This window comes from Phocoena phocoena, chromosome 5 (genome assembly GCF_963924675.1).
Source record: "Phocoena phocoena chromosome 5, mPhoPho1.1, whole genome shotgun sequence".
Lineage (NCBI taxonomy): Eukaryota > Metazoa > Chordata > Mammalia > Artiodactyla > Phocoenidae > Phocoena > Phocoena phocoena.
Genome location: NC_089223.1, coordinates 48,042,989 through 48,068,029, shown reverse-complemented (window position 1 = coordinate 48,068,029; position 25,041 = coordinate 48,042,989). Strand labels below are relative to the sequence as shown.

General features: G+C 39.8%; 2 protein-coding genes across 2 annotated transcripts in view; both read left to right on the top strand.

The window, feature by feature from the left end:
• The first annotated feature begins 1,106 nt into the window (after positions 1 to 1,106).
• Positions 1,107 to 22,495, top strand: LOC136123157 (growth-regulated alpha protein-like). Its single transcript, XM_065877220.1, has 4 exons — positions 1,107 to 1,224; positions 1,319 to 1,442; positions 1,545 to 1,628; positions 22,324 to 22,495. Exons 1-4 carry the CDS (start codon positions 1,134 to 1,136, stop codon positions 22,493 to 22,495), a joined length of 471 nt encoding a protein of 156 aa, XP_065733292.1. The 5' UTR covers positions 1,107 to 1,133.
• Positions 22,496 to 22,512: 17 nt separating this feature from the next.
• The window catches only part of MTHFD2L (methylenetetrahydrofolate dehydrogenase (NADP+ dependent) 2 like), a 129,379-nt gene continuing 126,850 nt past the window's right edge, over positions 22,513 to 25,041 (top strand). The window contains exon 1 of the mRNA XM_065877218.1: positions 22,513 to 22,655. Coding sequence (XP_065733290.1) covers positions 22,513 to 22,655 — 143 coding nt within the window. The remainder of the gene's footprint in view (positions 22,656 to 25,041) is intronic.

The window sequence follows — 25,041 nt, the reverse complement described above, 5'->3', positions numbered from 1 at the left end:
ACTAAGGGTGAAAACTAAACTACACAATAATAAAGTCTCCAGTTAACAGGTTGAAATGTCTTATTAGAAATTAGAAAAAGATAAAGTATGACAGCAATTACTTCTCTAGAGGGAAATCAAATCGCTGGAAGCAGAAAAGTCCATATAACATGGAAATGAAATGAGATTTGTGATCATAAAACAAGCAAATGGTATTAAATTCACGATCTAGCTCTTAGATACTTCACAGGAACACATGTTTTTTGGTGCTTAGATGAGCAAAGGGTGCTACTCACACTAGGCATCCCCTCCTGATTTCTATGACCTATTTTGTTCTTGGATAAAACTAGAAACTGTGAGCCCCACGCAGCTTTCCCTCCCTGCAACAGCTCCGAATGACCACCCGCTCCTTATTTCATGGATTAATTAACACCCTCTACACAAAAAACGGTGGTATTCATGGATTTACTCGAGCTCTGGAAGTTCCAAAATTTCACAGGGGAAAGCAGCTTTGTAGCATTGTGACACTTCGTTCTAATTTAAACACTGAATTAAACTTTTGATCCTGGTCATCCCCTCACCACTGCGGGATGATATGACACCAAGTTTGACTGATTTGTGTGTAAATACCAGGAAATAAGGGAACATTCTTATGAATAATTTGAGATGACGTGTTTTAACAGAGTGCATTTATGCAGACGTAAATAAAATCATCAAGCCCCAAGATACGTATGCGTAACACATGAAAAATCAGTTCTGACTTTAAAATGTATATCTCAGAAATAACTTTAAAAAACAAAGAAAAACCAGTTCTCTCTGCTTCCCTCCTCCCTCGCCTTAATCCCATCAGTCTTAACTACCTTTCCTCATGATGCCTGTTCTCCTCTAAGATGTGACACCACCACCTGCAAGGCGACTCACTCCTCCTGCGGGGATTTCGGCGCAGAGATTGCGCGGGAGGCCAGCGGGGCCGCGCCCTCCTTCCGGACCCGGGAACGCCAAGTGCGTCGGGGAATTTCCCTGGCCCTGGGCTGCCAGCCCCTGTCCGATCGCGATAAAAGGGCTTCGCCCGGCTCGGGGAGCCACAGAATCCGCTCCGCCAGCCCTCCAGCCCGCCTTCCCGCCGCAGGCAGCGACCCTCCGAGCTGAACCCCATGGCCCGCGCCGCGACCCCCGCCGCCGCCCGGCTCCTCAGCGCCGCGCTACTGCTCCTGGTCCTGGTGGCCGCCGGCCGGCGCGCAGCAGGTGCGACCCGGCGCCCGGCATCCCCAGGGCGGGACGGGGGCGGGTGGGGGCCCATCCCGGGACAGCCCCCTGACTGAGTCTGTCCTCCCCGCAGGGGCGCCTGTGGTCACCGAACTGCGCTGCCAGTGCCTGCAGACCGTGCAGGGGATTCACCTCAAGAACATCCAGAGCGTGAAGGTGACGCCCCCGGGACCCCACTGCGGCCAAACGGAAGTCGTGTAAGTGCCGCCGCTGTTCCTGTGCTTGTCACCCCCACCTTCCCGACGACCCCACCCCGACCCCCAGCCCGACCTCACGTGGATTCTCCCTTCCCTCTGCAGAGCCACTCTCAAGACTGGTCAGGAAGTTTGTCTCAACCCTGAAGCTCCCATGGTTAAAAAAATCATCAACAAGATGCTAAACAAGTGAGTTATGGTTTTTATTCACACGTGTGACTAGAGTCAGTCATCTACCTCCTTTTTTTTCTATCAGAGAAACCCACGGTTTAGCTGCAGGACTGAAAGTCATTATAATTTCACCATTAAATTTGCTGTTAAGGTCAGAAGGATATTTCTAGTGCCTTCCATCCTCATCTGCCTGTCATGAGTCTGGGTAAATGTATGTTCCTAAAAGATGAAGTAGATTTAGCCAACGATGCGAAAAAGCTTCCTACCCGTTAAGGAACAGGTATTGTTTACCTCAGTCTCTCATGGCCTTCAGCCCTGAAAATAGAACGCTTGGTTTTGGACAATGCGGGCCTCTGAGGCTTAGTGGTGAAGAGCAGGGAATTTGTAGTGAGACCAACCCCTTCCACCCCAATGCGAATCTAGATTCCACCCTTTATATTCCTATAACCTCGGGGAAAGTACTTAATCTCTGTAAGTCTCAATAACATGGGGAAAATAATAATAGCTACTTCATGGAGTTTGCTATGAGGCTTAAGTGATGTCATGCATGTACTTTTTTCAGCCCAATGTGGCATTATGTTGTGGCGTTTTGAAGATAATAATAAGATTGTGACCACAGGCTCCTTATTCCTAATTAAACAGCATCTAAGAGCCTGGCATTTTCTGCCACACAGGGCAGCAGTGGTTTAGGTAGCAAGCACTTGGTGCAGGGCTGTGAGGTCAACGTTTTGGGTCCTACTAACTACCCATTTCCTCATTACAGGGACAGTGCCAACTGATCTAGAGAGCTGGAGAGAGCTTACTGGCTACTACTGCAGCCTTAGTGGAATCAAAGTGAAAGAAGAGAAACAAATAGCTCCTGGGGCCACCTGGACTGTGTCTAATGTTTTTGCCTGTTCCTTATGAGAGTTCTTCTATTTATTTACATATGTATTTATTTATTTATTTATTTTTCAAAGCCTGTATATTACTGTTCTATCTAAAAGGTATGAATGTGTTTGGCAGTTCTCTGTACTGTTATTTTAAAAGGTCATTTTTACATTAAATCAAAGTTAATTCAGTGCTGAGTATTATCTATTTGAAGGTGATGTGTTTTAAATGTTTTTCATTCATAAAACTATTGTGGTTTATTTTGGGCCGGATACCACACTGTACCATCCATGGTGATAAAAGCTGGAGACAGTAGCGGGGGATCCAAATAAATAGATCACTGTTAAGGTAGGGGAATGTATGTGTACATTTACTTTGTGCACTGATGAGAAGATGGTCAGTTGCTGATGATCTATTTATGGAAATAGTTTCACCATCTGTGGTCAACATTTCTGATGCTGAAACTTTAAAAATGACAATGTACTAAATATCCCTTGGACATTTTATGTCTTCCTTGTTAGGCATAATGCGTTGTTTCATGTTAATTATGCAGTATTTTTCTTTGTCTTGGAATAGAGAAGTTTAAATACTTATTAACGTATTTTTATAAATATCATGAAAATAAAGCCCTTTACAAAAATTTTTTGCTTAGGTTTCTTTTGTACTTCTTTTTTTTTTTTTTTTTTTTTCTGCGGTACGCGGGCCTCTCACTGCTGTGGCCTCTCCCATTGCGGAGCACAGGCTCCAGACGCACAGGCCCAGCGGCCATGGTTCACAGACCCAGCCGCTCTGCGGCATGTGGGATCCTCCCGGACCGGGGCACGAACCCGTGTCCCCTGCATCGGCAGGTGGACTCTCAACCACTGCACCACCAGGGAAGCTCTCTTTTATACTTCTTGAACTTTTATTCCCCTCCCGCGTACCCAGCACTTGGATTTTCTATTGCTGCTGTAACAAATTATTACAAATTCAGTAATTTAAAAGCATACAAACTTATTCTCTCACGGTTCTGGAAGTCAGAAGACCAAAATTAGTTCCACTGGACTAAGGTCAAGGTGTCCGCAGGGCTGTCTCCTGGACGCCCTAGGAGGTTCTTCTGGAGTCAATGGAGAAGCCATTGCCTTGATCCTTTTAGCTTCCAGAGGGCATCTGTATATCATAGCTCATGGCCATCTTCCTGTGTCTTCAAAGCCATCAACATAGCAAAGCCATCAACCTAACCTCTTCAGATCTCTTTCTAGGGCAGCAAATTTTGTCCCTACCCCAACAAATGTGTCTCTGCTGATTATTTTTAACAAACAGAAGATTCAAAAAGTTTTTCTTGTAACCTCTCTCTTAACTGCCTAAAAGAATTTAGATAAAGGACCTGCTCCTAGAATAGAGGTATCACCAGAGATATCTATAAACAATGTGAGCCAGGGGTGGTGAGGGAAACTCTTTAAGCAGGGCCTAAAAATCAGAGTCTACTTTGTGCCCGATTGTCTCTGCCTGGGCCAGCAAATATTGTTTGCCAAACATTTGCTCTTCCATCTCCAGGTAAATTGCTTTCCTCCCCTTTGAAGTCCCATTACCATTACCCCCAACATCCTCTCTTGTCTTTAGCTGAAGATGGTATTTAAGATGAGGGCTTTGGCTATTTTGGTGAAATAATTCAGTTTTCCTGGGTCTCTCCCATGTAGACATGCTATTAAACTTTTGTTTGACTTTCTCCTCTTAATCTATCTCACATCAATTTAATTATTAGACCAGCCAGAAGAATTTAGAAGGGCAAAGGAAAATTTCTTCCTCCCTGACATTTTCTTTCTGTCCATCTGCTCTGTCACATTATCTTCTGTCTGATTCTGACTCTTCCTACATCCTTTTTATAAGAATCTTTGTGATTATTTCAGGCCACCCAGGATAATAAAAGATCATCTTTCCATTGCAAGATCCTTAATTTAATCCCATCTGCAAAGTTGCTTTAACAATGTAAGGTAACATATTCACAGGTTCTGCAGATTCGGACAAGGATATATTTGGGGACTTATTATTCAGCCTTCTGAATTCAGGGTGCTTGAATTTCAGTGTTAAAAGTATTTTTGATTCGTTTAATAAAATGTATTTATACATATTATGGGAGCGGTGTTGGAGATTCTGGGAGAAACCAGAATGGTATCAGCACTGGCTAATGTTTAATAAATGCAACTACTGTTCATGTCTGTAAGTTAAGGAGAAGCAGATATAGGTATTTTCTCCAGGCTCCTACTGCAAAGCTTCAGAGTGAACCAAAATATATTTATCGTATATCTGGAGGGAAGATGTGAATGACTGGAAGAGCGGGAGGAAATCCTGGGTCTACATTTATCATTGGTCTTCTGGCTTGCTCTCGCAGATATCAACACATATCCTAGAGCAAGCAGAAATGGCAAGAGTGGGTATCCCATTAAATTGTCTGGGAGAGTTTGGAGTACAAGGCAGCCCTCCACTGGGAACATCAAGCTAGGAAGTGGAGAACAGGGGTATTTGAGAGGGTGGTCAAAGATTGATGAGCTCAGGAAAGAAATGTTCGCTGCGTGAGTGTATCAGTCTTAGAACAGTACGACACAGTAGGACCATGTAACCTTGAGAAGCCACCAGGAAACAGTAATGGCAGCACTGCCTGAGGTTTCCTGGGCAAAGAAGCCAGAGCAGAAGAAGAGGAATGATGGGTGATTCCACTCACTGATATGACTACTTACTTGAGAGTTCTCTTGAGATATCCTCAGGAGAATTTCAAAAATTGACAGGATGTGAGAGATAGGAGAGAAAGAGTTTTTGGAATAGCAAGATGGGGCAATGTTTTCTATGCTGCAACAGGAAAATTAGAAGGTAAGGGTCTTGTTTTATTCTAAGTTTCCCATAAAGCAGTCGGAGGTAAAGGCTAGTGCCTTGTTAAGTCCACCAGCTCACATTTGGGACTAATCTTCATCTATGTGTGTGGGACCCTGTGGAAACATTTTATCCTCTGCTTTCAGAGTGATAGCAGCAGGACTCTTGAATTGTGCCTTTTACTTTTAGCAGTCCCGTGAAAAGAAAATGAGATGGTCTGGGCAATTGTGAACAGATGAAGTGGACCTGCACCCATAGCAGTGGGTTAGAGCTCAGAGAAATCTGCTCAATGGGCCACAAAACCGGCAAGGAGTGCATAGAACCACCCAGCCAGTGCCCTTGTAGAGCTACCTAAACACAGAACAAGAGAGAGAACCAAGGCTTTTGAACGTTAGCCCAGTTCACACACTTTCAAAGGCCTGTGGTTTGACCTCTGACCCTAGCATTGTCTGGAACAAGTTGTGGGATCACCGTTTCCCTCTGCTTCTCAAGCTTCTCAAGCTTCTTCTCACTATGAGCCACCGCAGGGTGGACCAAAATAAAGTTATGGGCATCGTGGCCAAACACACTTGAAAGAAAAAAAAGTATCTTCCTCTTTCTGTGACCTCGCCAAATTACTTACCTTCTCTGAGTTTCAATTTCCTCATCCATAAAATAAAAACAAGCCTTGTAACATCGTTGTAAGGTTTCAAGAATATACACCAAAAGCATGTAGAGTAGTACTGGCATAAAGCAATACTCAACTAATGGTTGTTATTTTTAGTACAGTATATGGTATCTGTGTCAGAATAAACAATTATTTTTGAGGAGAGAAATACAGGACACAATTCAAATTGGAGTACTTAATGTGACTTACAAACTTATACGTACAGCCCTCAGAGCAGCTGGAAGATCATGGTATTATAATAGATTATCTTAGAAACCTGAGAATTTGATCGTCTTAAAATATTAAGAATTTAGAAATTACTACAAATTAAATATGCTATCAATCTGGCATTGAGTCAAAGCTCTCAAATTACAGACCCATATTTGAAAGTGAAGCTCCCTGAAGACCTAAACAATTGGTTTGACAAATTCCATAATAGCTAATTTAAATTCCATTAAATCCTAAACTGTAATTCCAAGTTAGAAACTGCTCCTTTATTTTGATTCTTCAAACATTTTAATCTTATGTTTGTATATGTATTTCTTTATTATCATCGTTGGCTACAAACACTGATAATACATAGTTTGATCACCTCCACTTGGAACATAGAGAATTGAGACTCAAGGAATTTAAGATTGTGTCTGAATAGGGTTTCTGATTCATTGTGAAAGCTTTTTGCCTGGCGTGAAGGCCAAGAACCCATCAATCAGTTGAATGTTACAAAGTCATTCAATATTCTTGCATGTGGAACTTAATTCCTAATATGCCATTCCCTGTCACAAGGCTGTGCCTCTTGGAGCACGATTCTGTCTACAATGTTTATCAGTGCTTTCTCTGTATGCTGAGCTTTTATTCATCTTTATGGACACAATTCAATGATTTCTCCCCTGGTGAAGGCCAATGAGATATTCTATTGAGGTCATGCGTAAAGTGGCAGTGTATCAATAATTATATTAATTATTCATAGTTAAATGGTTTGATTTATTGATGCAGAAAAAATGTGTTAAATATGATATAACCAAGGCCATTTAATAGAACAGTTAACAGAACTTGAGCTCATAATTCACTGTTAGTAATACAGTTTTTGGAGCTTTGAACCTTAGCATACTCTTGACAGCACAAGAATTATTAATTTATCAATAGATGACAGATTTAATTAAGACTTTAAATATGATCATACACACAGACATAAAAGGCAAAGACACATTAAAACATTTTAATTTTATGCTTTGTACAAACATGGTTTCTAAAAAGATGCACAGATTTTTTCATGACAGTATTCTTTAAATCATCATTAACCGAAAACAGCATTGGATCCTTCAAAGTAGCATAGTTCCACCTCCAGGAAATAACAAGGCAAAAAGTTCATATCTCTTTTAACAAATCTACTATATTCTGAACTCCCCATCCTTCCCGAATAAAATAAACTGGAAAAATAAATTTCACTTCCTTATTGGCTTATGACTGATAAATACCCCTTCGATAAGCTTCTCCTTTCATACTTCAGCAAGGAGACAGAAAGCAATAAAAATTAATCTCAAGACCGCGGTGCATAAAGAACACTATAGTGTTAAGTCCACCAAGGTCTGAAATCAGAGGTGTCTACTGTGATCTCATAAACATTTTTATCTTTTCCTTTTATCCATTGGAAAGTTTCTCAAAAGAGAAACTAGATCTAAAGAGATTTTTCTTTTGGCTTTCAGCAAAACAAAAACTGTGACATATCTAAAATTAAACTAGACGTACATGCAGGTTGTCATGTCAAAGAAATCCATGTAGAGGCAGAACAAAATCTGTTAATTACCTTGACATACTGACTACAATGGTCTGTACTTCTCTTATAAGGGGTGAAAGTAGTAATATTACTGCAAATCAATCTAGGATGTTTATTTTAATGTTGGTTAGCAAATGGAGTTGCTACATTCAACTATCTCACATCTAATTATCACGTTAATAAATTTTCATTGAGTGAAAAAGTTCATTTTCTGCTTATATTGGTTATCGCGATGATAATAAAGGCCTAAGGAATGGATTTTTGATCTATTCTGCCTAACACAGTTCCATAGTAGCTGCTCAATAATGCAATGTTTATTATGATATTGGCAAATGATTGTTTTTTTTTATTTCTCCTTAATTATTTCTATCAATGTTGAATTCTTAATCCAATATTGTGGCCTGCTACATTGATTTAAAATATTAAGCCAAGAGTTAGGAAGCATGACTGCCTTTATCTTCACTCAGAGTTTTGCTATACTTATCTCACATAGCTAATGCCTATGAAAGCCAAGTTGCAATGTCATATATTGACATTCAGGAATTTCTCCTGAAGTTGTTGAACGTGTCCAGTTAATACCTGAAGCTTCTTGCTGTAGGTGAAAAGAAATCATATAAGTAGGAATCATGAGGGGGAAAATAAGAACCTCTGAGAGTAGGATTTTCAGAGCTGAAATGCTTACAAAATGAGCTAGACTGAGAATACAGGCGATCAGAGCTTTGGGCATTATCCATATAAGGTGCAGGAAGAAACTGCTCAGTCATTTAAGGTTCCATTCTAGAAATTGCCATGTACCTTCTCCAAAAAAACCCAAATATCTAACATGAGAACATGAGTAAGGTATGAACTAGGGTGTGTAGATTTCATTTTGAAAGGGAAGAATATCTCATTAAGCAAAGATACATAGTAGTAAAGGATACATGGATAATCCTAGATAATTTGGAAGTGCCTTACATACTTGGGACATTCAAAAGATGCAGTATGACTTAACAGGTTTTAAAATTTTTTAAAATTGTACAATATATTGTAGATATAAAAGATTGTATAAAAACATTTTATAAAACATCTATACATTTTTATATATACAATATAAAAGATTATATAAAATAATATAAGTGTATGCATATGTATCAGTGTGTTTGTGTATACATACATACATGTACAGCTTTAGGAAGAGTAACAAAATGAACAACTGTGCTCATTTCCAAGTCCAAGACATGAAATGTTACCAGGATGCTGGAAGCCCTCTGTGTACCCACCTCAAATCTCATCCCTCTCCCTCTGTGTTTGCTCTGCCTCTCAGACACACCGTAACCGTCATCTTGAGCTCAGCGTCAGTAATTCGTCACTTATTTTTATAAGTTTACCACCTATGAGTGAAATCCTAAACAATTCTTTAGATTTGTTGGGTTTTGAACTTTTAATAAATGAGATAATGTGTAAATATGACGTAATTCTCTCACTTGGCAATATGTTTGTGAGTTTAATCCAGGCTAATTTATTTTTACAGATGACTGCTGTTGCACTTCATGACGATACCAAATTTGGGTTGTTTACAGTTTTGCTATTATGAACAACGCAGCTCTCAACATTTTTGTGCTGGTCTCTAGCTACAAATGTGTAAGAGATACTCTAAGATATATATGTAGGAGGGGGATTACTGGCCCAGAAAGTATACACATCTTCAGCTTCACCAAATAATACTATTGGGTTGGCCAAACAATCCGTTCGGGTTTTTCTGTAAGATGTTACAGAAAAACCCAAATGGACTTTTTGGCCAACCCCAAAACCATTTTTCCTAATGGTTGTACTGATTTATTCCACCCACAAGCAATTCATGAAAGCTCCTCTCCCTCTACCTACTGGCCAGCACTTGGAATTGTCAGACTTCTTAAACTATTGACAATCAAATTATTATATAATGGTTTCTTATTGTGGTTTTAATTTGCACTTCTCTTATTACAAATGAAATTGAATATCTTTTCTCATGTTTACAGGCTATTTGCATTTGATCCTCTGTGAAATTTTATTTCTTTTGCCCATTTTTTTCTGTTATTCCCTTTGCTATTTCATACAACATTTTGAAAAAACATACATTTTGTGTACTAACCATTTGTCCTTCATATGTGTGGCAAAAAGGTGTATCTGTGGGGTTTTTTAAATAATTTTTTTATAATATAACATATTTTCTTATGGCTAGTCTCTTCTTAAAATCATAAAAATATTCTTTTATGTTACCTTCTAAAAATTGGGTAGTTTTGTCTTTTATATTTAGAACTCAGAATTGATTATCCTCTATAATGTGAAGTAGAAATTCAATTTTGCTTTTCACTTATAGATAACCAATTGTCCCAGCATCATTTATAGAAAAGTCCACCATTTTCCAGTCTCTGTCATAAATCAAGATAAATACATGTAAGGGTTTGTTTCCAGACCCTGTTGTTTTCCTCATGGGTCAATATATTTATACGTACACAAGTGCCATACCACTGTAATGACTATAGCATTATAAATATTCGTACACAAGTGCCATACCATTGTAATGACTATAGCATTATAAAAATTCTTGATAAGTGGAAAGGCAAGCCCCCAACATTATTGTTCTTCTTTAGGAATGTCTAAGCTCCTCTTAGTTCTTTCATATACATCTTAGAGTCAGCTTGCCAATATGGGAATTTTGAATAAAAGTACATTGAATTGGGCTTCCCTGGTGGCGCAGTGGTTGAGAGTCTGCCTGCCGATGCAGGGTACACGGGTTCGTGCCCCGGTCCGGGAAGATCCCACATGCCGCGGAGCGGCTGGGCCCATGAGCCATGGCCGCTGAGCCTGCGCGTCCAGAGCCTGTGCTCCGCAATGGGAGAGGCCACAACAGTGAGAGGTCCGCGTGCCACAAATAGGAAAAAAGAAAAAAAAAGTACATTGAATTAATAGATCAGTTTGGATAGGGGTAATTGATGCACATTTAAAGCAGTAAATCTTATGTTTTGTGACCTTAATATGGTCCATAAAACAACATTTAATTTTTTTTTTCTTCTTGCACATTATTTGTTAAACTTCTTTCTAGAGACTTTTTAAAATATAGGTGCTATTGTAAATGATGTCTTTAAAACTGCATTTGCTGATGTTTGTTTATTATTTTTGTATCCATCAGGCTTCTGCTTACGTATCTGTAAATTATTTTGCATTTTCTATATAGACAATTATGTCATCTGCTACTAATGGCAGTTTTGTCTTTTTCTAGGCTTCCTGCACAGGTTAAAATTTTCCACACAAGCTTGAATGTAAGTGATTATAGCAGGTTCTCATGTTTTGTTCTCAGTAAACCTCTTTTTTTTTTTTTTTTAACATCTTTATTGGGGTATAATTGCTTTACAATGGTGTGTTAGTTTCTGCTTTATAACAAAGTGAATCAGCTATACATATACACTCAGTAAACCTCTTACGTCACTAAGTGTAATATTTATTATAGATGTTTTATAGCTTTATGAGGTTAAAGAAGTAACGTGCTATTAATGATTTCTTAAGAGTTTATTTTTAAGTCACAAGTTAATATTGAATTATATTATCTTTAAATCCTGGAATTTCTACTCTGAGTTCAAACTATGGTGACATGGTCACATCTGAACCTAATGAACTCTGAGGACGCCTAGAGATGCAGGTAGAGACCTGTGGTCTATGAACAGCAGTTGACAACTTCAGAATTAATTTAATGGGAACTTAAATAGGACACAGAATACTTTCTTGTGATTTGGGCAACGTATACTCTCCCTTCCCAATAATAAGTGAGATCTTAGGTTTTAAAAGCAGAACAAACAAACAAACAAAAATAGACCAGAGAGACTGCCAGAAATACAATGCTAAATTATATATGGTAAACATTCTATGGTGGCAGCTTGGAAGATACATGTGTAGATTACCAAACCTAACACAGAACCTTGTACATAGAATTACTTGTATTATGTACATATTACCTACATAATAATAAATGCTTTTTGACTTGCTTATTGTTGAAAAAGTCTACATTACATTTTTTTAAAGACACCAATTGTACTTGAACATTTGTTACTTTTTTAAAAAATTAATTAATTAACTTATTTATTTTTGGCTGTGTTGGGTCTTCTGTGCGAGGGCTTTCTCTAGTTGTGGCAAGTGGGGGCCACTCTTCATCGCGGTGAGTGGGCCTCTCACTATCGCGGCCTCTCTTGTTGCAGAGCACAGGCTCCAGACACACAGGCTCAGTAGTTGTGGCTCACAGACCTAGTTGCTCTGCGGCATGTGGGATATTCCCAGACCAGGGCTCGAACCTGTGTCCCCTGCATTGGCAGGTGGATTCTCAACCACTGTGCCACCAGGGAAGCCCCTACATTACATTTTGACTGACATTATTTCTAGTCAGTGGTAGAAAACTGTGGTAGTACATACAGAACACTGTATCCTAAATATGTGGTTAGTGTGATATCTGAGACAAATTTGTTTTGAAATACATGTGTTTTGTAGTTGTTTTTGAAAGCTCAATAAATAACATTAATATACCTTAGAATTTTAAATAAACCATTTTTAAAAGGCAGTGCTCCCAGTTTTAGTAATCCAAATAGTCTCCTTTTAGAGTCACAGTGAAAGATAGAAAATTTGCTTGGTTCCTGAGGGTGTATGGGTGATGATCATTATCAAAAAGAGAAAGACAGGTACAGTACATGCCAAGGTGTCTTGAGGCAAAATTTTTTCTTCTTAAATAGATTGATATTTAAACCAAAGTTATGCTATAGATTTGAATTACAACTCTACATTTTATGGAGTGTGGGACCTGTTATCCCTGCCAAGTGATTACAATGGTTATAAGTTTTCTTATGCAGATCAAAACATAGGTATATTGACTAGGAAACATTTTGAGCAAAACTTCCTCCCTTCTCTTCTCCCTTTGGAGGAAATCCTTGAACTCCAACACAGTGTTGCTAAAGGTTCAACTTCCAGCACACTTGACAAATCACTGGGTAGAAATGGAATAATGAGAACAAATTTTGAGACAAGGATTGAAGAGCAAGTATGCATTGGTGAGGTGCAGGGAAGGCCAGCAGAGAAGTGTACAGAAACAATATCCAAATGGGAGCAACACCAGTAAAGGGGGCAGTGTTAAGCCAGCTGCCACACCGGGACATCAGTTGAGCTCCTGCAGCAGGTTCTATTGGAGGAGGGTCTGAGTGATGTACCTCCATGGCCATCAGAGACAACAAGCCTCAGATTCAGGAACCCAACAAAGTACATGCAGGATGAACAGAAATAATTCCACACCTTGTCACGTCACAGTAAAACAATAGAACACAGAGGACAAAAAGAAGATTTTATAATAAATCAGTGTAATCTTCATGGGTCAGTGCTCCAGGGAAGAGGCATAGACAGACCATGTTATCCAGTTTCTGGGTAGTATATAACACAGTTCACCCTGCTGCTAAGTCCATATGAAACTGAAATGATCTGGATTTGGGTTTTGTTTTGTTTGTAAAATAAATGCAATTACCATGGATTTTCAGAGTTTAGTGAATGTTTAGTGAGTGGTAAGCAAGTTTACAATAGAAAACTAATTATGAAATTTTTTTTGTGGGGGAGGGATGGATTGGGAGTTTGGGGTTAGCAGATGCAAACCATTATATATAGAATGGATAAACAACAAGGCTGTACTGTATAGCACAGGAAACTATATTCAATATCCTGTGATTAACCATAATACAAGAGAATTTTTAAAAGAATGTATATGTATATAACTGAATCACTTTGCTGTACAGCAGAAATAACACAACATTGTAAATCAAAAATAAATAAAATAAAAATAAAATTTCATTTTTTGTTAGTCACAAAATTCACTTTGAGATGGTTTCTCTAACATTCTCACCTTTATTTTTCTATTTAATCTCATGTGACTATTCACTCTATAATCTCTTAGACACACTGGGAAATATTAGGGCCTGTATTACCCTCCGTCGTGGTCTCCTGTTTGTATGGTGCTGTAGGGAGGTTGTACATGATTCATAGTTTAAATGTAAGTCCTGGTGCAGACATGCTCAATTCAGAGACCAGACTCTTAACTAGCTATGTGACCTTGAATAAATTATTAACTGCTTACAGTTTAGGTTTTCTCACTTCATCCCTTTGAAACTCTATGCTATAGCGTATCAGATCACTTCTTGGTTCTCTGAAAACACCATTTCTGTTTGGGCTCAGGGTCTTACAAATGCTGTTCTAACTGAAACATCTTTCATCCCCTCCCCGCCTCCTAGCTCGTTCATCTGGTTAATTTTTACTTATTTTTCAGCTCTTAGTTTATAAATCACCTTCTGGAGGAGGCTCTTCCTGAGCCCTTCAAGTGTTAATTAGTTAGGGAAGTTGCCAATCATTTTATTTTCACCCTGATTTGCTAGTGAAAGGAAGTGAGGCAAAGGGAAGTCAACTGACTTGCTCAAGGTTATAAAGCCTGTTAAGGGCAGAGGCAAAGCATGATGCCAGGATCATTATCTCCCTTTTCTTTCATTACTTCTGCCTTAGGGAGGTCAGCTTCACCATGGTTGCACCCAGATTCTATGGAATGCTGAGAAAAAACTTCCAGAAAGAGACCCTCTGTGTATTTCTGGGTGAGGCACATTTCTTTCCCATGAGATGGTAATTCATCAGACCATCTAAGACATCCTGACTGCTACTCCTTGCCAGCTCTACCAGCCTCCCTTCACTGGATCATCAGGTGCTATGATCTTAATCTGGACCGAGGCCCATCTCCTGCATTTTCTCCTTGCTGCCAGTCTTAACATGTAACCATGGCAATTTCCTTAGCTCTTCTGAGATTTTACATGGGGAACCCACTGCTCCTCTGTTTGTCCATTTTGCTTTATAAACAATTCACTCAGTTGTCGAAACCAGGGGCCCTGGTTTCGTCACAGACTGACCCTCTGCTTTTGCTTTGCATCCGATTGGGCTCTAGGTCCTGCCATTTCCATCCCCTTAACAACCCTTATATGAAACTCCTCCTCTCCCTTCCTTGTGAAATTGCCTTAATTATGCCTTTCATCCGCTTTCACTGGACCATTGACGTAACTTCCTAACTGGTCTCCCAGGCTGGCCTTTCCAGTCAGTCTTATTGACTGCAAAGTGATTGTTCAAAAGAGCAGGTCTCTTCTGGTCATTCTTTTATCTGAAATTCTTCAGTGGCTGCCTATCACCTGCAACCAATATCACTGGGCTTAGTTGTGTATTAATTTCCTCAGGCTGCCATAACAAAGTACCATACCATAGACTGAGTGGCTTAAACAACAGAAATATATTTTCTCATAGTTCTGGAGGCTAGAAGTCCAAGATCAAAGTGTCATTAGGACTGATTTCCTCTAAAGCCTTTCTCCTTGGCTTGCAGACTCTCTTCTTCTCCTTGTATGTTCACATGGTCTTCTCTCTGTATGCATCTGTGTCCTAATCTCCTTTTCTTATAAGAACACCAGTCACAGTGGATCAAGGCCCACCCTAATGACCTCATTTTTTCTTAATTACCTTTTTAAAATAGGCTATCTTCAAATAAGGTCACATTCTGAGGTAATGAGGATTAGGGTTTCAACATCTGAATTTTAGGGGGGACAACTTCAGTATATAAATAAGTGGCTTATTCATCTTCTTCTTCTTTTTTTTTTGTGGTACATGGGCCTCTCACTGTTGTGGCCTCTCCCATTGCAGAGCACAGGCTCCGGATGCGCAGGCTCAGGGGCCAAGGCTCACGGACCCAGCCGCTCCGCGGCATGTGGGATCTTCCTGGACCAGGGCACGAACCCGTGTCCCCTGCATCGGCAGGCGGACTCTCAACCACTGTGCCACCAGGGAAGCCCCTGCAATCTTATTTTTTTAAGAGCTTTAAAAATCTAGAATGGATGTTTAATCCATCTTTAGCAATAACTACAGATAATTTAATTCATTGTCAGTTTGTTAATATAGGCACATAATATGTGCTGAATAGTTATTAAATAAAAATTTTAAATCACTGTATTTGTATATTCATAAATAAATACAACACAGCCTTTACAGTTTTGTGCTTTAAGGTATGATTCCTAAATTTACTCATTTTCACACCATATCAATTAAAAACCATCAATAAAGAATACCATGGGGATGTGTTTTATTCTCTTCTAATTTTAGAGGCTAAGAAAGAGTTTCATTTCCACTCAGATATGGTACCAGAAAGGTGTCTTATAGAACAAATTAATATACTACAATTATCTGTGTATATAAATAATGTTATAGCTACCAAAATATAGTAGCCTCTGGACAATGGAAACAATAGCAACCATAATTACAAGAGTAAATCATTCCCTATATCGTTATTTGATAAAGTAGTAGATTTAAACCAAGACCCTCATCTTTCTTTTGTGTTAGGAAAGAAATTGTACTTTGGGTTTGTTTTCAAGGACTGAAGTAAATATCAATTATTTTAAATTATTTCTTTAGGTTTCTTTGAATACAACATGTTGATGGTGATACACATTAAAGTGGCAAAAAGTTCTGTTTTGAAAGGGCTTTATGTGTAAAGTTCCTGGAAATAGGAATGTGTAGGTTAAAGGTATTTCTGTTATAGCCAGATCTGACTTATGTGTGAACCCCAACTTTAGCACATACTAGCTGTGACTTTGAAACAGTTACTTACCCTCTCAGAACCTCAGATTCTATATTTGTAAAATGAGAAGGAAAATAGGAGTTCCACTTAAACCCTTATAGAGCTGTTGTAAGTGTTAAATGAAGAAAAGGTAATGCATGTAACACAGTACCTAACATACCAGGAATACATTAAGTTTACAATAAACATTAGTAGATACTGTTTATTTTAATATAATTGTTAATATTTATATTAGCTCTCTTCCTTTTATCCCCTCCATCACTTAAAATCTACAGATAACTCTTTTGTGACAAATGCATCTTAATAAAATTACAGGTAGTTCCAACAAAGCTCAAAACCTATTGTTTATCATCCATTTCATTGTCCCCTCTACTTAAGCATGAATAAATTATTGTTATGTGGCAAGGTAAAGCTGAGTTGGAATGCATGTACAGTTTCCTTTTCTTTGGCAATGCACCATATGACCAATATGTAAATAAGTCAAAAAATGTGCTTTTTATCCAAGACTTTTTCTTGCTCATAAATTACGTTTTTTTCCCTCTAACAAGTTAAGTGGAGATTATTTAGGATAAGGAAAAAGGATTTTGTCCTTTTTGGTGTTTTTTTCCTAGGGTTTATCCTGTATGGGACTCTCTGTGCTTCCTGGGCTTGGGTGACTATTTCCTTTCCCATGTTAGGGAAGGTTTCCACTATAATCTCTTTAAATATTTTCTCAGACCCTTTCCTTTTCTCTTCTTCTTCTGGGACCCCTATAATTCAAATGTTGGGGCATTTAGTGTTGTCCCAGAGGTCTCTGAGATTGTCTTAAATTCTTTTTATTCTTTTTTCTTTATTCTGCTCCTCAGCAGTTATTTCCACCATTTTGTCTTCCAGCTCACTTATTCGTTCTTCTGCCTCAGTTATTCTGTTATTGATTCCTTCTAGTGTATTTTTCGTTTCAGTGATTGTGTTGTTCATCTCTGTTTGTTTGTTCTTTAGTTCTTCTAGATATTTGTTAAACATTTCTTGTATTTGCTCAAACCATGCTTCCTTTCTATTTCCAAGATTCTGGATCATCTTTACTATAATTACTCTGAATTCTTTTTCAGGTAGATTGCCTATTTCCTCTTCATTTATTTGCTCCTGTAGGTTTTTACCTTGCTCCTTCATCTGTGACATGTTTTTTTGCTGTCTCTTTTTTTTTTTTTTTTTTTTTATGAGTGAGATCGTGTTCCTCTTTTACTGGTTGTTTGGCCTGAGCCTTCCAACACTGGAGTTTGTTGGCTATTGGGCAGAGCTGGCCCTTTGTGGTGAGATGAGGAGCTCTGTGAGACCTCATTCCAATGAATATATCCTGGGGTCTGAGGTTCTCTCTTAGTCCAGTGGGTCGGACTTGGAGCTCTCACCACAGGAGCTTCTGCCCAACCCTGGGCTTGCGAATTAAGATTCTGCAAGCTGCTGCAGGCAGAAAAAAAAAAAAAAAGAGAGAGGACAATAAAGTAAAAAATAAAATTAGACTAGGAAACTAACAGATATGTTAGAAAGAATGTAAAAATAAAAATATAGATGAATCAACAACCGGAAAGTACATCAGTACCACAATAGTAAAAAAAAGTGGAGGGAAGAGAAAAAAAAAAAGGTAGGGGGGAAGGCCTTGGCTGTGGATAGTGGATAGTGGGGCCTAAGCAACAGTGAGGTTTGGGCAGTGGGTGGTGCTCAATACCCACAGGGCTGAAAAAGACCCTGGGGGCTGTGGAGGGTGGGGCTTAGGCTCAAGGAAGGCTCAAGGCTCAAGGAACAGAAGGGGCCCAGGCGTACCCCCACCCCTGTCTCAGAAGGCAGGGGACTTCACCTGGTAGCCCAGCAGGCTTCCTGGGCTTGAGTGGGTGGGGCAAACGCCCTCCTCTCCTCTCCTGCTCCTGGGGTCTGGGAGGGCCCCTTCCACCTGCCTCTCCTGATCTCCCCGGCCTCCCTCCTATGCCCCCAGGACCAATGTGGTCAGAGGAGGGGAAGGGGGGGCTTGGAGGGCAGGGGGCCCACCCAGGAGCTCAGCAGGCTCCCCAGCCCAAGTGGTCCAGGCAATTATCTGCCACTCCTCTACCTCTCTTCCCAGAGAGTCCCTCTCACCTGCCTCTCCTGATCTCTCTGCCTCAGGGGCACCAATCTTGTCTGGGCTCCACTGCTCCTACCCCTTCAGTCCCCCTACATCTTACTGGTTCACTCTCGGGTTCCTCCTGTCTCCTTGGGGGTCAGAGTTCCCCACAAGTGGCTGGCAGGCGCCCTAGTTGTGGGGAGACAGTAGCTCCGTATCTTCCCACACCGCCGTCTCATTAAATATTTTTATATTATTACTTTATTAACATTTTAATGCCTTTATATCTGTAGTGATATCTCCTCTTTCATTCCCTATGTTGATAATTTGTGTCTTTATGAGGGAATTAACTGTGCCCTATCTACAGTCTAATAAGTTAGCCCTCTACAGTTCTATGAAGACTTACAGAAGACATGAGACTTCTGGATGGAGACAAAGAAATTTGTTACAGCAAAAGTAGTTGCCAAAAATGACCATTCCAAAAAGAAAATGAAGAAAATATTTCCATTTACAATAGCACCAAAAAGTATAAAATTCTTAAAAATAAACTTAACCAACGAGGACTTTTACACTGAAATTTGAAAAATGTTGTTGAAAGAAATCAGAGGAGACATAAATAGATGGAAAGACATTTTGTGATCATGGATTGGAAGACGTATTATTGCTAAAATGCCAATATAACTCAAAGCAATCTACAGATTTAATGAAATATCTATCAAAGTCCCAATGCCATTTTTGGAAGAAGTAGAAAAATCCATTCTAAAATTAATATGGAATCTTAAGGGGCCTCCAATACTCAAAACAATCTTGAAAAAGAAGAACAAAGTTGGAGGTCTCACATTCTCTGATTTAAAAATTTATTACAGAGCCACATTTATCAAAAGATGTGGTGCTGGCAAAAAGCAGACATATAGAGCAATGGAATAGAATAGAGAGCTCGGGAATAAACCCTTACATGTGTGATCAAATGATATTGACCAAAAAACATAGTTGCTGGAGTATTAATATCATCGTTCCATTTTCCCAAGCCCCACATACCACAGGGTGATGTGGAAGACCAGATGAAGCCTGCATGGGTAGTGGGTTGCACCACAGAAGAGGAACTCTGAGCTTAAGGAGCCCACCAATTTTTTTGGCAAGCAGTAAGCAAATATTCTCGTTGTACACAGGGAGAATTTACCTCATCTCTCAGAATTCACTTGAAGACCCCTGAGAAATGGCCCAGGTAAAAAGTGGTCAAGGTCTAGTCTTAACACTCAGCAAGACAAGTAGGAATGCGAATACATGTAGGAATGCACTGCCTCCCTACAGTCTCTTTTTCTCTAATTAGTCTAACTGAAAGTTTATCAATTGTATTGATCTTTAACAAAAATTTGCATTTTATTTCATTAACTTCCTCTGCTATTTTTCTGTTTTCTATAATTTAGCTCTTATCTTTAGTTCAACTGTTCTTATTTTTCTAATTTGTTAAGATAGAAGCTTAGGCCATTGATTTTATATTATTTTTAATGTAATTTTTATATTGGAGTATAGTTGATTTACAATATTGTTTTAGTTTCAGGTGTACAGCAAAATTATACATATATCCATTCTTTTTCAGATTCTTTTCCATATAGATTATTACAGAATATTGATTAGAGTTCCCTGTGCTATACATAGGTCCTTGTTGATTATCTATTTTATATATAGTAGTATTTATATATTAATCCCAAACTCCTAATTTGTCTTCCCCCACCAACTTTCCCCTTTGGTAACCATAAGTTTGTTTTCGGAGTCAGTGAGTCTAGGTATCTCCTCACACCAGTCAGAATGGCCATCATCAAAAACTCTACAAATTAGTGCCAGAGAGGGTGTGGAGAAAATGGAACCCTCCTACACTGTTGGTGGGAATGTAGATTGGTACAACCCCTATGGAGAACAGGTTCCTTAAAAAACTAGAAATAGGACTACCATATAATCCAGCAATCCCACTCCTGGACATATATCCAGAGAAAACCGTAATTGGAAAAGATACATGCACCTCAACGTTCATTGAAGCGTTGTTTACAATAGCCAAGATGTGGAAGCAACCTAAATGTCCATCGACAGGTGAATGGATAAAGAAGATGTGGTACGTATATACAATGGAATATTACTCCGCCATAAAAAAAGAATTAAATAATGCCATTTGTAGCAACATGGATGGACCTAGAGATTATTAGACCATTGATTTTAGACCTTTACTCTTTTCTAAAATAAGCCATTAAGGCTTCCAATTTCTCCAAAAGTACTGCTTTAGCTGCATTGCTCAATTTTGATATGTTCCCTTTTCATTTTCCTTTTCATGTTTTCTTTGTCCCATGGATTATTAGAAGTTTGTTATCTTTTTACCTACAGAATCAAAGTGATTTTCTTTGATTCCTGGATGTACCACTTACTAGACTTGTAGCTTTGTGCAAGTTCCTTAATTTCTTTGAAGTTCAAATTTATAATATGTAAAATGGGAACAATAAGAGACTCTACCTCCCAGAACTATTGTGAAGATTAAATGAAGCAATCTATGTAAAGGACATAGAAGAGTGCCTGGAACAGAATAAGCCTACAGAAACTGCAAGCTATTACTATTGATATTTTTATGACTTTTAATTTAATGAATAGAACAGTTCACAAAAATACTCCTGTATTTTTTTTAAAGATTTTTTTGATGTGGACCATTTTTAGAGTCTTTATTGAATTTGTTACAATATTGCTTCTGTTTTATGTTTTAGTGTTTTGGCCGCGAGGGATGTGAGATCTTAGCTCCCTGACTAGGGATTGAACCCACACCCACTGCATTGGAAGGCAAAGTCTTAACCACTGGACCGCCAGGAAAGTCCCAATAATCCTGTATTTTTAACATGTAAATTATTTTTAATTTTCTCAATTATGTATTTTTCATTTTGTGCACACTTTTTTCTATATTTTGCATTATCCCTTTAGGCTGGACTACAGGAAAAATTAAAAAAACAATACTTAATTCAAGGGCATAAAGATACTTCTGTCTGTTTCCTTCTTCATTATCACTCGTTAGATAAGATGTTTGATTGACCCCTGCCATCCCTAAAGGAAAGTAACCTTGCAATGCCCAAACCACTTATTTGTCTAGTATAACTTCCTTGTTCCTGCTCCCTTCTGCCTACAAGTCTTTCATTTTGTGAAAGACATGCTCCTTAGAACTCCTTTCTATCTGCTAGGTTGAATGTTGCCTGATTCAAATTGATTTTTGCTCAAATAAACTCTTAAAATTTGAAAGCATGCCTCACTTCATCTCTTAACATATCCCAGCATAATGAATGGCCATTCTGATTCTTACTTTTTCAAAGAGAGCTGATGTTCTGTTTTCTCACTACAAATTCACCACATAACACAGGTTCCTAGGTTGTGTAACCTTGATCATAGACTCTAGAAAATAATAGACATTGGCCAATTTTTCCCCTCCAAAGTGGAGATGATAAGGGAGAGCTACAGAAATCCTTAGGTGCAGGCCTTGCTCAGCTAGGTCCTCCTCCTCCCTTCACACACACACTTTTCTTTCTTTCTCCTGCTCTCAAAGTATCCCAAGGTCTCACCAAGGGAAACAGAGAACCTGTAACACCCTTCTTGCTTTTAATGAAATTCCAGGTAGCCAACTGTGGGGCGGAGCTCTGGTTTGGGAGAAAGGGGGAATGCTGCTTGAACTGATTAGACGCTTTCCCTGTGTCCTCGCTATGGGCACATCAGCAGCGTGCCCAGTGGGTGAGAAGCCTAGTCGCCGCTAGGCGACAGCGCAACCCAACAGTCTCTAGACCCACCTGCCAGTACTCTTCCCAGCTTAGGGTTTGCGTCCGGCCCCGCCCCCTGACGGTCCAGGGGTCCTTCGGCCCCGCCTCCGGCCCTCACTCGGCTCCTGGCCCCACCCGTGCGTGGTGCCCTCGGGAACCCTCGGCTGGAGGGACTCGCTCTCCCGCCGAGCCCGGTCGGGGCAGAGCCCGGCCTGCAGCTGCGAGGACCGGAGCGGCGGGAGGTGGCGCCTCTGTTCTGAAGCCGAGATTCGCGGCCATGACAGTGTCGGCCCGCGCCTTCTGGCTGCTCCGCGGCCGCCTGGGCCGTGTGTCGGCGTTGGGCCGGAGCGCGGCGTCGCTCTTGGCGGCGCCGGGAACGGCCGGGCGCGCGTTCCGGGGCTTTCGGAGCAGCGACTTGAGGTACGAGCGCTCCCGGACGCTCGACCTCCTCGGGTCAGGGCGCTCCCGGGTGCGAAGCCGCTGGCTGTGGGAGGGGCGGCGGCCGCTGGCGCGGGCGAGGCCCTAACGCGTGAGGCCGGGGGCTCCGGGCAGCCGTGCGGCGCGGCGGGGCTGGGGGCTAGGCCGGCCTTGGCCCCGAACTTGGCTGCGGGCGGGTAGCGTCGTCCTCAAGTCAGGCAACTTGGACGTGCTCTGCGCTCTCTGGAACTGCAGCAGGTGCGGTTGAGTGACTGAGGAAGACCTTTGAGGCCCAGAGGAGAGAGGCCCTAGAAACACGTGGTCTGCTTGTTTGAAGCATTTGTTTTGGTTTGGGTTATTGTGTTTCGTAAACAAAGGAGTGGGCGGTGGCCAGATGGTTTAGTAGTGTTTGAGTTTCTGACTTTCTTTGTTGGTGGTAATACTGAGGTCTTTTCCAGCTTTAAAATTCTTAATGATTTCACAAAATAAGGCATTAATCTTGACTTCTCAGTCTTTTTCTGTATGGCGCTTCTCGAATCTCTGTAGTCTTAGATTGACGTGCTCAGTCTTAGATTCACTGCATCTCTTTGGACCTTGTTGCTGGCTGGCAGATTGTGAGTATGGATTTAACTGTTCTGCACAAATAGTGCCCAGGAACACTTCACCCGTCCGTCATCTACTTGTAGCTACAAACTCAAATCTAAGAAGCTAAAAATATATTCCCTTGACCCAGAGCCAGTGAGTCCAGAAGAGATTCTGTTTTCAGACTTTAAGGGCTTCCAGTAACGTGCTTTCACTGTGGTTTCATGTGACCAGAGATTGTGTCTTACTCGTCTTTTTGTATCCCCAATGCCCAGCACTGTACCTGGAAGAAAGTAAAGGTCGGCAATGTGGAAACATAGCTACTGCTGTTTTAACTTAAATTGATTAACTCTTCATTGTATATTTGGACCTTAGTCTTGAGTGACTGAAATTTAAAAAAATACTCCCTATCGGGTTTACTTTGGACGAGGTTTCTGTGGACTTCTTGTCCTCCACGAGGATATGTGAAAAAATAACAGTGACTCAGAGTTCTGATTGTGGAAGCTCTCATGGTGTCTGAAAAAAGTTGCCAGTTGGTTTGGAATTATCGACTCTACAACCTAGGAAAAGCAGATTCTGTAGAATCCTATTTGTATTACAGGTTTGAAGGAATTATGCACTCTAGTCACCTTTTTTAGATAATTATTTTTGGAATTTCAGTTATTTTACGGCTTCTTTCCAGAGTAAAGGTAACCTTTTACAAATTGTATGACTTGGTTAATTTCCCTTTGTCAGCTGATGTAAATAGACAACCTCATCACCCTGTCTTCTCCAAAGACATTGAATGAGAGCCACGACAGTTAAAACCCCAGCATCTTATTGAAGCCACTTGCTACACACATGTGCCACACATACGGATAATTGAGATCTTTTAAAATTGAATTAATGACCTCTATAATTTAAAGTAATTGAGTGCAATAATTTTGGAAAGCTATTTTAATATAAAGAAGTATTGCTTTCAACCCAGCTGCTTTCAGCTCCATTTGATGCAGATTATATCTGTATAAAAATAAATAATACCTTTGATAGGTTTTAATTTTTTCAAGGCAGTACTAATTAGGTTAGGATAGGGTGGTGTTTTTGACATCCTCTTGGCACTGAGTACCATATATGAAGGTGAGGTTGGCTGTAAGGTTGAGAAACACCTGCGGACTGGTGGGTCTCGGGTGGGGAGGAATGCAGACAGTGTGTCGATGCTCATTGGTGTCTCTTTTCTCTTCTAGGACCAGCAGAGAGAAGAGATTCCATGTTCCAGAGGTCGCCACTGTCTGCCTCCCCACTTGTCCCCATCCTCAGTCATCTCTTTTAATACGTAGTGACTCATTAGTTGTCTAGTTCTTCATAGTGAATGTGGTTTAAGTCTGACATCATCCTATTGACTTAAAATTTGAGCCTTAGTGTTATTCTTTCTGAAAAGTGTCTTTGAGTTTGATAAACTCTTTCCACAATGATATTGACTGTTCTCAATTAACAGATTTATTACCAGTTTCTGGTACAGAGCCTTAAATGAAAAATGAAAAAGTATTTTTGATTTTTTATACTTTTGGCTAATTAGATACCTGTAGTAATGGAATATATAAATACTTTTTTAGTAGAGAAGTTTCTTTTTAAATAAGCAGAATTTCAAGAAATAATGTTTGATAGAATTTGAAAATTACAAAACCTTGAGATATCATTTAATATTTATATCTCAATGGTTTCCCTTTAAAATTTGCAGTGAGTTTTTTTTCCCATTTACTCATGAAAACATAGTTATTAATTGGAAGAAAATATATTTAATGTCAAATAAATAGCCCTTCTATTTGTT